At 33.4% G+C, this 14959-nt stretch overlaps 3 protein-coding genes across 3 annotated transcripts; all 3 read left to right on the forward strand.

The window, feature by feature from the left end:
* Positions 1–3814: 3814 nt before the first annotated feature.
* Positions 3815–5781, forward strand: LOC100804191 (uncharacterized). The gene is made up of 2 exons (XM_003541063.5): positions 3815–4195; positions 5507–5781. Exons 1-2 carry the CDS (start codon positions 3941–3943, stop codon positions 5513–5515), a joined length of 264 nt encoding a protein of 87 aa, XP_003541111.2. The 5' UTR covers positions 3815–3940; the 3' UTR covers positions 5516–5781.
* A 1482-nt stretch (positions 5782–7263) lies between these two features.
* On the forward strand, positions 7264–9698 carry LOC100791654 (pentatricopeptide repeat-containing protein At2g15630, mitochondrial). Its single transcript, XM_003540639.5, has one exon. The coding sequence runs from the start codon at positions 7507–7509 to the stop codon at positions 9376–9378; it is 1872 nt and encodes a 623-aa protein (XP_003540687.1). The 5' UTR covers positions 7264–7506; the 3' UTR covers positions 9379–9698.
* A 3484-nt stretch (positions 9699–13182) lies between these two features.
* LOC100808451 (transmembrane protein 45B) lies at positions 13183–14568 on the forward strand. The gene has a single exon (XM_003541068.5). It carries the CDS (start codon positions 13334–13336, stop codon positions 14219–14221), a length of 888 nt encoding a protein of 295 aa, XP_003541116.1. The 5' UTR covers positions 13183–13333; the 3' UTR covers positions 14222–14568.
* The last annotated feature ends 391 nt before the right edge of the window (positions 14569–14959 follow it).

Consider the following 14959-nt stretch of genomic DNA (forward strand, 5'->3'; position numbering starts at 1 on the left):
ATTACAGAAACAGGAAAATGGAAAGAAAAAAATCAATCAATTCTAAGGCAATTCTGCTATTATGTATGTTATGACAATTTTAACATCTGAGAATTGTCAAATTAAAGGTTGAACAGAAACAAATTATGATCACTAATATGTACTTGAGTGTAAAAATATCTGTAAATCAATTAAAAAAATGTTTTTTTTTTTTTGGTTGAAATCCAGAATTATTTTCATCCTTTAACCATTAAAAGAAAATAATATGCAGGATTCCCAGCATATATAATACTTTATTATAGGGATATCAAGTGGCTTGAATTAATTGTGTCCCTCAGGCTAGCATCAGTAGCATGTGATGTAGTTTTGTTTAGTCTTGCATTATTTACATTATAAAGATTGGCACAGATAACTTCGAGTACCGGCCGGTAGCTTGGGTTTAAGCATCCTGGTCCTTGGAATTAAACTTGTTCAAGTTACAGTTTTGGTCTTTTAGATGCTAGACGGGGTGTTACCCAATGGAATTAAGCATGATAGCCTCATGATATTTGGGCTACACATATTGAAGACATTGATAGATTTCACTTTCTAAAAGCCATGACTTCAAGTTGGTCATTCATTTATTCTTGGACTGAATATTAACCCTACTTAAGAACACTTTAGGTGCTTGCTTGTAAAATAAGTTAATTTGGACTTCTACTTTTTAGTTTATGTTGAATTCAAACAAATAACTTAAGGAAAAACGCATTGAACTACTTTACGGGAAAACAAACCAAGCCTATTGTTTTTGTTCTCTACAAAGGAATACTAATTTATCTGAATCTCTCTAAGATGACATATAATAACAAAATCAGAGTTTTGAATCAGTATCAGCAAAAAACCAGAAAACAACATGCATAGGCATCAATATGGATGCCATAACATAATAGCTAAAGAAGCTTGCAAGAATGCATGAAAATACCCTAAATAGCAGCCATAAATTGAAATACGTTGAGGTGTAAGATTTTACTGCCATTAAGCCTCTTCTGTAATTATGAACAGGTCTAGCGGCAGTTGGAGTACCTTTACCTTGATGTAGATTCATGCTATGATGAGTAGACATGGTAATGGAACGGAACACGGACGTGTATTATCTCCCTAATCTCCGATGACTCCTCAACATGTTTCCATACCCGATATCCGACGGGTTAAAATTTATTATCTTATTTTCCTCTACCTGTTCGATATCGGATATCTCCGACCCTGTCCCGTACTCAATTCAAATTAGAAAAATAATTTTTTGTAAAAAAAATTTTAAAAATTTGATTTTAGAAAAAATTAATTAATTGTTAAACATTGATTTTTAATTATTTATATATCAATAAATTTATTTTAGCGCATGTGTCTACAAAAATCGTTAAAAAAAGAATATTAAATTTTAAAATAAAATTAACTAGTAATAAAAATTCTAGACCTTTTAATTAAATTATGTAAAAATTCTAAAAACTTTAAGTAGTGGGGCGGGTCCGATTTCGGGGTTGGGGCGGATGTAGTAATTTCATACCCATATCCGTATTCGACTTTTGGTTATCGGATAAAACACGAACTCATATCCAATCAACTCAGATATTATCTATAAAAGTCGAAACGGATTTAAACGGATATTCAAATATACGTGTTTTCTTATCTTGTGTAGATGAGGGACTCAGAGAATCAAACCATTTGTACAATTCAATCACATTCACCTTGGTGCATCTGCTTTTCTTTCATTCTTGGGGTTGTCTGGCAAACTGGCATAACTAACTATGAGCCGAGACATGAAAATGCCAGACAACCTTCTTCTCTCAAGATAAAGTGCATACGTTCCATGAATTAGTTATGCTGCATTGAAAATAAATATCAGCTAATCATAATTAATTGTCAAGTTATATAAAACTTATTGTAAATATTTATTATAAATAAAATGTCATGTAAGTAATACTTAACAGAAATATAACTGTTACTTTTGAGGGATTCAGTTATAAAATTTTAAAATATAAAGGATTTAATTAAATCATGATGAAACTATAATCAATAGATTAATTTAATCAAATTAAAAATAGTTATACATTTGTACATGAGAACATGAAAAGTTATACTTATGTAGTTACTAGAGATATTTGGTTAATGTAGCAGCAACTAGCAGGTACGAAAGATGAAAATAGAGCCCTTCATGATGTGGAAAGCTCGGTTGAGACCGATAAGGAAGGAGTTACTTTAGAGATATAGAGCCACAAAAAGAGAAATTGCAACCCCGATAGTTACATTACCCTTTTCCTTGCTTAACTGGTACTTGATCCCTAATCTAACATTGACGTACAGTGAGTTTCATATTATCAAACAGCAACAACTAAGACCACCTACAGTGCTAAAACCACAACACAACAAAACCAGGAACTAAAAACATATATGTTTCATTTTGCTTGTTACTATTGCTTCAACTTTATCTATATGTCCTTTCTTAAGAATTTACTTTTTTGCTTCTTAGTATAAAAAGTCTCTTTACTCTGAAATTTTCTCAATTTTTTATAGGAAGACTATATAGGAAATTCTCAAATTTAATTTGTTGGTGTGAGTAACGATTTGGACTTTGGAGACTTTGAAACATAATTTTCTTGTGGATGCTAGCAACAGAGACAGGAAACCCTTCAAGAGACATATTGGACACACCCAGCCACTCACTGCACGAGCAAAAGGACATTTTCACTTGACAAGAAAAATAACGCGGGAGGTGTGTAGTTAGAAAACAAAGTTTAGCAAAAAGAAACTAATTGAAACTAAAAAGGCAAATGGTTTTCTGAAAGCCTAACCATGCATAATATTTGAAATGGAATGATCATTTGATACTAGTTACTCAAGTATTTAAGTATGCATTCAAACGTCATTTCAAAAGACCACGATCCAAGAAATTTTAAGAATAATAAAAACGATTTTATGTCCACCTATATGAAAATATCTTTAATTATAGGTTAATTTATTCATTTGATTCCTATAATTTTAGAATTCTTACCTTTTTAATTTTGATTTTTTTAATTCTTATAATTTATATTTTAATTCTTTTTTAATCTTTATAATTTAAAAATATTTTTTTATTTTTATAATTTATATTTTAATTCTCTTTTAATCCCTATATTTTAAAAGTAATATTTTTAGTCCCCTGTCATTATCTTTTAGTCCTTACCAATATTAATTCCGTCAAATATATTTTATTTTATTTCTTTTTTTATTTAATTGTTGAGAAATACAATGCAAGTAACCACCGTTTCGTACTGTTCGTGCTTGATAATATAGTAAAGTATAACATTGTTCATTTTAATGCTTGATTGTTTCTCGAAAAAAGACTTATTAATGCTATTTATTTAGTATAGTTTTAAAAACATAACTTATAATGCAATTAACAATGTTCGTGAATTAGATTAGATTGATTTTGGAAAAAAAAATTGATTCAATTTTCTATTTCTTTTAAACTTACAATTTAATTGGTGTGATATGGATCAATTCTTATATCTCTTCTACATCTTTTTACCAATATTTATTTTGAGTCTAAAATGCCAAAATTAAATAATTCATAAAGAACAGACACTCCATGTTTATTTTTTAAAAAATAAAAAATATAATAGAAGTTAGTGAATAATTCATAAAGAAAATTATAAAAATAAAAATAATTTATAATGTAATTATAAGAATAAAATAAATATAAAAGTGTGAAAAAAAAAATACCCTATTCCCTCCGTATATACAGTTATAGATTACATGGCTTTGTGGTTTGTACTTTGGAGGGTAGTCCCATAAAACTCCAAAAGCGTTAGATTGCATATGTTAGTTAGGTTTTGTCGTTTTGAGGGAAGTGCAGAGTAGTGAGAAATTCTCAAGATTATAGGGTTTAAATTGCAAAACGCAGAGAGAGAGAGAGAGTGAGAGGGCGAAACGATGTCGTACGACGATGTGGAGATCGAGGATATGGAGTGGAACGAGGAGTTGCAGGCCTACACGTACCCGTGCCCGTGCGGGGACCTGTTCCAGATCACGAAGGAAGACCTTATGCTCGGCGAAGAAATCGCTCGATGCCCTAGCTGCTCTCTCTACATCACCGTCATCTACAACCTCGAAGATTTCCTCGCCGATTCCGATCAAAATCGACGAAACAAGGGCCTCCAACCTTCCAAGCAGCAACCCCTCACCGTTGCTTGAATTTCAGGTCCGGCATTCACTATTTCTTATCCACAATCGTGTCTTGTTGAACTGAATGATATGTGATGTTTCTATATTACAATTATTGTGTGTTCCTTCCTGATGAATTTAATGTTACACTTAGTCTATTGGATTGCATATAGTAGAAGCATCAGTGAATGCTACTATCAGAGTATGTGTAATTGTGTAGAGAGACAAAAAGAGAAACATTAAGGGCCTGTTTGAATCACTTCTCTGTTTTTGGTTTTAAAAACTGTTTTCAAAATCAATTTTATACTACCGGGCAAGTTATGGAGTTCTCAATATGATTGGTAGAATGACTGATCATCTTAAATGAAAGGTAGTCCTGTGAACTTTAAAAGATAAGTGGAATAGTGGGTCTGTGGGAGGGTGCAAGTGCTAATTCTGCTGGTGTCTGTGTGTGGCTTAGGAGTTGAAGCAAAACGAGTAAGCGTGTCTCTAACTTTTCAGCTTTTTTAGGATGCCTCTTTGGTTGAATTTGAAGTTCTATAGTCACCCAAGTTTTTCCATTTTTAGTACAGCTTAGAGAACAAGTGTGTTTGTTTGTAATATAATACAATTTGATAGACTTGAGGTCTGAGTCTTTGACAGAGCCTCTTATCAAGTCATTGGTTGTGCTGATGCACTCATGGCTCGTTAGTGGTAAAGAACCTTTTGTTGAGAATTATTTATTCCAGATTCCACTATCTCTCCGATTCTAAAATTTCTTTAAAAAATGTAGTGGTGTTGTTTCCATTTCAAGAGTCAAGATCCTTCCAGCCCGCCAAAAAATCAATTCCAAGGGAATCTCTTCATAGAATATGTAACTAGAAGGGTTTTAGGCTTTTAGCACATGTTTTAGGAGCCTCACAGTTAATGCTGTTGACTCCGATTCTTGTACTAAATTTTCCTTGTATGTCTCTTACTTTTTCATTTCTTGTCAGAAAGTCCCTCTCACACTACTGCAAATGAGATATCTTGTGTTTTTGTTGACTATGATTTGTGTTTATTTCCGGACATGTATTTTGGTTTTTATAAACTTGCCTTTTATTGTGTCAATGTTTGTGGAGGAGTGGCCAATTGCATATGCTTTGTACCTTTGGGCCCGGGACTCTAGGTTTCATTTTATGGGTTTTATTCTCATTGTATAGATTTCAAGGAGTTGAAGAATACTTTAATAATGTAGTTGTAATCAGATTTCTTATTGTGATTATTATTATTTGAGAGCTGATTACTCACTATTGCTTGTGATTTTATACAGAATTGTAAATAATTTATTTTATTCTCTCCTTAAATGACTGTATGCTTTGTCTTGCAGATGTCCTGACATGGAGAGCGCAATAGGTTTTGTCACGGCTTTGATTTATCATAGCATCACATATATTGTTTTGCAGATAGGAATTTTGGTTTTTTTTTATTTTTTTTTATGGAAAATGGTAATTAATAATATGCTAGATTATATTACAGCAAGAATACTAATCTTGTCACTCAACTCCATTGAACTTTGGTATGATATCATGTCAATTATCTAGCCTTGTGAAACATATCGTTGTAATAGTTAGACTTCATAATACCTTTTTCAGAATTATAGCAGCTACTTGTGTGATAATTTTCCTTTTTGAACAAGTCATCATGAAAAAGTAGGACCCGATCCTGTGGTTGCTAAAAGTTTGGCACTTAGATACTCAGATGCGTTCTGCACCATACAACATTTTTTGAGTATCAAAATAGTGGAAAAAACACCTTGATTTTTTTTTTTTACATCTTATAACACATTAACCTTCAACTTAAATAATTAGCAAAATTTCCATATGCTTGTCAGTTGTGAAAAAAGATCACCAAGAATCGAGCAATCTCCAACAAAGACCTGAAAGTACTCTCAAAATAGATATATAAAGGATCATCACAACCCATTCCTCTTAAGAAAGAGTTATCATTTATAAAATTTCAACACTGTATGAGCGCACTAATAATGCAATGCTTTAGACAAGGCTTGTATGACATTTATAAATGATTTTCAAGAGGACAAAATTTAAAGTCAGTTTGTTTTGATGTCGTGTTGATGTCAATCCATGTCTTTCAGTAGCATCTTCTTGTAGTTTTTGCTCATTTGAGTGGTTTCACGTGGTTATAGTGTTGGATGTGGTCCTAAAACCTAGTTCCAGACATGCTCTCAACCTTAATAAAGTAAAAATACATCGAAAGACCTAAGATATCAAGCATCTGACAAGTGAAGGAAGTCATGAAAACCTATTTTGTCTAAGAATATTTTGTTTTCATTTTTGCGTTTGTTTGCTTTGGCGTCTGTTGATGACAATCCACATCCTTTAGAAGCATTCTATTGTGTAGATTCTATGTCATTTGAGTGGTTTTGGTGTTGGATGTGATTCCAATACGTTGTTCTAAACATACTCTTAATCTTGATTACCAAAGTCTAAATACCCAAAAAAACCAAATGTCACTCCAATAAAATTTTAAAAAATCAATGTTTCAATTTTTGTTTATTATCAATTTGGATTTAAACATCTTAACCTATTTCACACACATACTGAGGGTTGTGACAAAAGTTTAATATATAAATTTAGGTTAGATGAGACAAAATTAGTTGAAAATTAACTTATTAAATTATAAATATTTTATAAAACTAACGGTTAAAGTAATCAAAAAGTGTAAAATATAAAAAAATAATAAAACAAAGATTTATTTAAAAAGAGTAATTAAAAAATTTGATAAATATATTAAAAACAAAAAAAAGAAAATATAAAAAATAGAAGTTAAGATTTTAAAAAATATTACTTCAAATGTTTTAAAAAATATTAGAAATTATTTAAAAAATGCAAACAAAAACTTATTTACCAGATCGTTAAATAAACTTTTTAACTAATAAAAAAATTTAAAAATAACTAAAATATTTTGTTGAACACAATCTTAAATGAATAATGGTACCTCAAAAGTTTTTATACTGATTCTTATAATATAAATGAAAAATATACCAGTATATTGGTTAAAATTTGGAGAAAACTACACAAAATTTTAAGGTTAAACTTTAATATTGTTTATTGTATAAAAAATGTAGTAAAAAATATGAAATTAAAAAAATTATGTAACGATTTACTTTAGTTCGTTTTGGGTGCTCCTGCTTCATTTCAAATTCGCAGGCGCCGGCGCGTCCCACTTAGCCCATCATATAAATTTGGAACTGACAGACACTATCACTGCACAGCATCGTCACCTTAGAATCTGTTGTCTGATGCAATCTCAGGTGCCCGCGTTTCACAAACTAACTTCCATTAGCTCTGTCACTTTCGAGTTTCCGCAATGAAATTCCTTAAAATCTTCAATTCCAAACCCTTCAAACTCCGAACTTTCAATTCCCTCTCCCATTCCCAAACACCTCCCTTCTCCATTCCCACCACACTCACCGAATCCACACTCCTCCATTCCATCGAATCTTCTCAGTGGCATTTCATCGAACAGGTTGCCCCACACCTCACTCCCTCCCTTCTCTCTTCCACTCTAACCACCCTTCGCCACAACCCCCAACTTGTCCTTCACCTCCTCTCCCATCTTCAAAACCACCCTCACTCCCTCGACCTCGCCACCTCTTCCCTCGCCATCTGCGTCCTCTATCGCCTCCCTTCTCCCAAACCCTCCATCAACCTCATACAACGTCTCATTCTCTCTCCCACTTGCACCAACAGAACCATTTTCGATGAGTTGGCCCTTGCCCGCGACCGCGTCGATGCCAAGACTACTCTCATCTTTGACCTTCTGGTCAGGGCCTACTGTGAACTCAAGAAGCCCAATGAGGCCTTGGAGTGTTTCTACTTGATTAAGGAAAAGGGTTTTGTGCCTAACATTGAGACTTGCAATCAGATGTTGAGTCTGTTCTTGAAATTGAACAGGACTCAGATGGCTTGGGTTCTGTATGCTGAGATGTTCAGGATGAACATCAGATCGAGTCTGTACACTTTTAACATAATGATTAATGTGTTGTGTAAAGAAGGGAAGTTGAAGAAGGCAAAGGAGTTTATAGGGCACATGGAGACACTTGGAGTGAAGCCTAATGTTGTCACCTATAACACCATTATACATGGACACTGCTTGAGAGGGAAGTTCCAAAGGGCTCGTGTGATCTTTCAAACAATGAAAGATAAAGGTCTTGAGCCTGATTGCTACACATATAATTCTTTTATTTCTGGGTTGTGTAAAGAAGGAAGGCTTGAGGAGGCGTCTGGTTTAATTTGTAAAATGTTAGAAGGTGGCTTGGTTCCGAATGCAGTGACGTATAATGCACTGATTGATGGGTACTGCAACAAAGGGGATCTGGATAAGGCTTATGCCTACAGGGATGAGATGATAAGTAAAGGCATAATGGCATCTCTGGTCACCTACAATTTGTTTATTCATGCACTGTTTATGGAAGGAAGGATGGGGGATGCTGATAATATGATAAAAGAAATGCGAGAAAAAGGGATGATGCCTGATGCTGTTACTCATAACATATTGATTAATGGGTATTGCAGATGTGGGGATGCAAAGAGAGCCTTTGGGCTTCTTGATGAAATGGTGGGAAAAGGGATTCAGCCAACACTGGTCACATATACATCACTTATATATGTTCTGGGTAAAAGGAATAGAATGAAAGAGGCAGATGCATTGTTTAGTAAGATTCAACAAGAAGGTCTGTTGCCAGATATTATAGTGTTTAATGCTTTGATTGATGGTCATTGTGCTAATGGTAATATCGATCGTGCATTTCAACTCTTAAAAGAGATGGACAACATGAAGGTTCTTCCTGATGAAATCACTTATAACACCTTGATGCAAGGATACTGCAGGGAGGGGAAAGTGGAAGAAGCTCGCCAACTTCTTGATGAGATGAAGAGAAGGGGGATCAAACCTGATCATATTAGTTACAATACACTCATTAGTGGTTACAGTAAAAGAGGCGATATGAAGGATGCTTTTAGAGTTCGTGATGAAATGATGACTACAGGATTTGATCCTACGATTCTCACTTACAATGCTCTTATACAAGGCTTGTGCAAAAACCAGGAAGGTGAGCATGCTGAAGAGCTCCTCAAAGAAATGGTAAGTAAAGGCATCACTCCCGATGACAGCACCTACTTATCTATAATTGAGGCGATGGAGACAGTTGATGACTTGGAGGGAAATGATGATAAATGAAAATGGAGAAAGGGCTGTAATTGAAGAAAATAGTTTATTCAGGGGCTTGTGTGGAAACTTCTATCTTTGGAGTTTATGCACAAACATGCCTGCAATCCTTATTCTACAAGCTGCATCACTGAGCCAACATGTGCCTGTGTATGAAGAACAAGTTATTGGAGTTCCTGAAAAACTGTAATTTGCCTTACTTATTTCTTTTGTAGTAAGATTATTATTATTATTATTTCCTCAATAGTTAGTTTTGTACCATATGCTTCACAAAATATTTGTTGATGTTTCTGTTTGAGAAAAGAAAATGATAACTAATGATTGAATTTGTCTGTCTTTGGTACATAGAATTATGCAGGAAGATTGTTGTGATAGGGGCAAAATTGGGCAAAATATTTATTGTTTTCTAAAAAATAAAAAATAATTGCTTTAAATAATTTGAAGTCTTCTATTTTTGGTTTTTGTTTTCTGCTCATAATATCAGTCTTTGTACTGTAGTGTAGTCAAGTTGTTATTTTCATTTGATTATAGACGCTTGTGGCTTTTTACAGCATTATACGACATCAATCCTAGTTATGTATATAGCCATGCTCTTCTTCTGACGTGAAATAGAGTTTTGTGTCCATGGATAAAGTTCCACTTTCAAAATATATCCTCTTTCAGCCTGTTTGTCCTTGTGTGCTTGACTGACACGAGATGACATGTTAGTTAATAGTTTTATATTGAGAAAATTGGCTTATCATTTAATCTGGTTGATTGAATAAGTAGATTTTAATGCCTGATTAAAGCATGTTTTATCTGCTTTCTTTGTCCAATACCCCAATTCATATATTAAAGCTAAAGCACTAGCTCTGACAATGGCATTTCAACTACTCAGTGAACATATTCTTCAATTTTTATTTTGGCAATTTAGCATTTTGCTTGAGTTGTCTTCTTATGGATCAATCCCTTAGTTTTCCTTGGTTTTGAGATTGATTACCATGCACACTGATTTGTCTTATTTCCCTCTTAGTCTGTAACAACCATTCGGTTTGGATTGAGGGAAGTGTGCGGTAAAATAGTTGATGTGGCGAAGAGAGATACAAAAAAAAAGTAATATTGTAAAGAAATGTTGTAGAAATAGTTGTACGAATAATATAACATCAAGTTTGTGCTACTGCATCATTTGCTGGTTTCTCAGTTCAATGGTATCTTTATTGATCTGAAGAGCAACATCTAGTGTTTTGCCTCATTGGAAGCTTTTATCAATTATTTGGAAGTTTCAACCAATTGTAGTGTCAAGTTTTGTGTCATCTACTATACTATTTGAATGATTAAAAAAGAATGTTTTTCCACGAGCTATTCACTACTCAGGATTCAAATTCAAGTTTTAACATTTAGAAGTAATATGAATATGAATTAGAACGGATTACCAGCTCAATATTTCCCCGTACGTAGTTTCTCATGTTACTGCTTTATTCTTCATTCATTCATAAATGGCGGGGTTCTTTGCAAATGATGGCATTGCAATGATTTTAGTGATATAGACTTTGGATGGCAATTTTGTTCGTTTCTCAAACATGTGAGCACAAGAACAACGTTGCAAAGCTTTTTGTTAATTCCTAAAGTGCAACAAAAGGCAAAGAATATCAGGAGATTGCACAGGTGTTAGCTTAGGACTTTATAATTAGAAAGTCCGTGGCTTGTTTTTAAAAATTGTTATAGTTGTTGCAATAACTGTAGTTATGGTAGTTAAGAAGAGGGGAGTTAGATGCTCGATAATAGAAACGATTAATGTGTGTAAATATGACTAAATCCTATTTTACATGTAAAAAAATAGAGTAGTCAATTGTAGAGTTCTCACCCCTAAACTAGAAGGGTAATGTCTTCATGTATTATGTATCATTTTGTTTTTCAGCTCTACTTTCTGGGGTCACGTGGATTGTTACTCAATGCTCCATCAATTGAATCTCAATGAATCAATGAATTCTCTGATGTCATAAACTGTAGTTGATTCTTGCAAGGTAGTTTCCATTGATTCATTGTCAGAAAATTATCTTATAAAATGGCAAGAATCAACTGCAAGAATCAAAGAAAACTACCTACTGCTATTCTAAAGACAATTTTAGGCATTCATAACCTTCTTTTTTTTAACTTGTATTATAAAACTTACATCTAATTTGCAGTCCTGGAGATCAAAACCCAAAATTCTGTGTACAATCAGCCAAGCGATCTACCTTGCATTTTTTTAAAAAAGTTTCTATTGCATTTATATGTGTATATTTAATATTATTTTCACATTCATGTTCATTGCACATTTATAGCATAGTTGTATAACGGTGACTTAAATTCGTAACTACTAATTAAGTTAGAATAATTACGTGTCAATTAATTCATGCTGGTGGTTGTATTTTAAATAGTTATTTATTTATTTTTAAATTCTCTTAAGTTATAAATTTTATAGAAAAAATAATCCAAATATGATTTTCAGTTTATATGAAAAGTTCGATGTTTCCTAATTCACTAAAAAAAATGTTATCAATTTTTCAATATACTCTTTCAAGTTACTATTTTTTATTATTAGATGAAAACGATGTAGAAGAAGACTTGCATAATTTAATGAATCTCATATAAATTTTACCAAATAACGAGAATATATTAAAGAAAGCATATCATTAGCAATCACCATTCATCAGTTTCGGGCAATGATGCTGAACTTTTTAGCATTCTTTATTTGCTAATGCACATAAGTTTCTCATAATAGGTTGCCATTGCAAGGTAACGTCTAAAGCTAAACTTTCCAAGGATTATCATGTGTGTGTCTATAATATATATAGATGAAGGTGGCAGTACATGAATGTTAGCGGAAGTCCTCCATTGGCCAAGCTAGTTTTTCTCTTTGTCTCGTCATGAAATCGTGTTCTAACTTCTAACATCTTATTTTATAAATGTAACTTTTGCCGAGTCAAAAACCAAAACTTGAAAACTACAATTAGAAATGAAAGGAGGATGGTCGATGACTGGCAACTGCTTTGCCAAGATGTATCTCTCAATTGCATTCTACTTTGTGTTTTCTTTCTTTTTCCAATCAACATTCAAAATATTCACCACGTAATTTATAAAATTTATGTTTTTATACCAATTATATATACCATACGTTCATTACACGTATAATTCAGTGCTCTATATCTTTTCTTTTCTAAACTGGTATAGTTTTCAGTATGAAATATCATTTTATATCTATCTCTAAATTGAGAACTTAACTTTTTCGGAGTGGTCCATATACCTTGATTATTAATACAAATCAATTATGTTACCAACACGTACATCAATATGGTGGTAAAATAAAATACCCATAATCTTATCTCTTTCGCTGTCATATACTTTTTTTGTTTTTTTTTGCATGAATTTGCTTTAATGGAGAATCAACTTCTTTTAATGAGTGGGAACATATTGCTTGCCACATGAATTTATTGGAGAGATTTCACTCTCTACTCTCTGAAGGGACACATTTTGCTTGTATGGCTCAAAGCAAATTAAAGGCAAAATCACTATCAGCAGGGCTAGTTTTCAGTTTCACAACAAAAGACACAAGTTTGTATTTGATGTTGATTGCTGTTACATTTGGCTTTTTTGGTAGTGGAGTTGTATCTCATCCTCCAAACTCTAACGCGGATTTCCAATTAGAATGCAAACAGTTTTGAAGAAAACAACACATCCCTCAACTTTTACTTTAATCTCTGGTGAAGTGCTGTCCCCATTTTCATCTTCTTTCATGATGTTGCTCATATTAGGTCTTCTTTTTCCGTTTGTGGAAACACATGCACCATGCACTTAGTCAAATGCTTGGACTAATCATATATCACGTAAAGCACTTTATTTTGTGTATGGATCATATTTGCTATGGCTTCAATGCTTCATATATTTAAATGAAGGAATTGAGTTAAAAAGTGGTTGTCTTCTGAAGAGAAAAAAAAAATTATCATTCATGGGCTCATTTGTAGGACATGCAGTGCAAGGATCAGCACTAGCCCTTCTTGGATTATGGAACACCATCCACACCATCAGATCTTACCTTGTGAAGGGCCCTGCCAACTTCACTGTTAGATTCTGGTACCAGTTTAACACCCCTCAGTCTAGACTTAAACACTTGGAACTTGTTTCCATTTTATCATTTTCCGTCCTTGCAATTTTCATGCAAATTCTAGACTTCCCTCATTTCCACTATGCCTTTAAGCTTGACAACTTTGAGCATGCAACTATGTTCATACACCTTGCTTTGTTTGCTGGTTTCTCCCTCTCCACTGAGTTGACTGATTCACTTGACCTCTTCTCCGGCTTTGTTGGGATACTTGCTTCCTCGGTGTTTAGTCAAGAACTATTCCTTCTCCATTTTCACTCCACAGACCATGTTGGACTTGAAGGCCATTACCACTGGCTGCTGCAGCTCATAGTGCTTGTCTCACTAGTAGCAGCTTTGGCCGCAACAATTTTCCCTAACAATTTCAACGCGGCTCTTGTGCTTTCTATTTCAGTCATCTTCCAAGGATGTTGGTTTATAAACATGGGTTTTATGCTATGGATTCCAGCTTTTGTCCCTGAAGGGTGTGTAATGAATTTGGCCAAGGCAAGTGGCCATGAAATTATTGGAGCAGTTACTTGTGGCTCCAAAGAGGCTGATTTCAGGGCCAGAGGATTGGCCAATTTACAATTCAGCTGGATCCTTTCTTCAATTCTGATATTTGCAGGAATCATTTGCTTGAAACTTGCTAGGAAATGTACCATTACAACAAACCGGTTGGAATATGAGAGAATTCAAACTAAAGGTGCAGCAGACTCAGCTTTGGCCAATGAAGGTTTCAAGCAGGCCAGATAATCTACCACCGCAGTTTGCTAAACAGGCCTGGTGCTTGCATTTTTAAGGTTTCAAGTGTATATAAGAGACCTGAGTTATGCAATGAAATAAGCTACAGTTTATTTTATTATAGACCAAGTTTAAATAGATGTCCAACAATCTGTTGGGTTATATCCTGTCAGGGAATCCTTAGCAAGCTACATAATGTTGGTAGAGTTCAAAACTATCAAGTGTCTTTTAAGTTACTGGTCTTTCTATGGTACACTCTTTCACTAAATTAAAGAAGCATAATATCTCCAGATCTTGATTGCTTCACGAATTCCCTTAAATTTCAAACAACAGACTGCTGGTATTGGACTTCTAAATTATAAGGATGTTTGTGCGTATCAATTGAGAGTTTAGCTTTGTTGGTTGCATTGATAACCATAAAAAAAACCCTAGAGTTTTTTTTTTTTTAATCTCTTTTTGCAAAATTTCTGATTTTCATTTGTCTTTTGCTGTTATAACAAAGCAAAAGCAAAAGCAAACTGAGAAAATATAAAAAGGCAAGAAAATAGAAGACTGGAATTTTATAATTGCAAGCACACTGATTACAAAAATATTATAGCTCTTTATACATGGCCTAAGCATAACTAACAATTAAAAAAGAAACACCACAAATCAGTGTTTTTATTAAAAGACTTGAAGAAAGATACAATTTTGTTTTCTATTAAGACAATAAATACATTAATCAAATGAAGTTTATGAGATTCTCACTCA

This window comes from Glycine max, chromosome 12, assembly GCF_000004515.6.
Source record: "Glycine max cultivar Williams 82 chromosome 12, Glycine_max_v4.0, whole genome shotgun sequence".
Classification (NCBI taxonomy): domain Eukaryota; kingdom Viridiplantae; phylum Streptophyta; class Magnoliopsida; order Fabales; family Fabaceae; genus Glycine; species Glycine max.

Bases quoted from the DNA above. Each gene is read 5' to 3' on its own strand.
- LOC100804191 (XM_003541063.5), top strand. From the start codon at position 3,941: ATGTGGAGATCGAGGATATGGAGTGGAACGAGGAGTTGCAGGCCTACA.
- LOC100791654 (XM_003540639.5), top strand. From the start codon at position 7,507: ATGAAATTCCTTAAAATCTTCAATTCCAAACCCTTCAAACTCCGAACT.
- LOC100808451 (XM_003541068.5), top strand. From the start codon at position 13,334: ATGGGCTCATTTGTAGGACATGCAGTGCAAGGATCAGCACTAGCCCTT.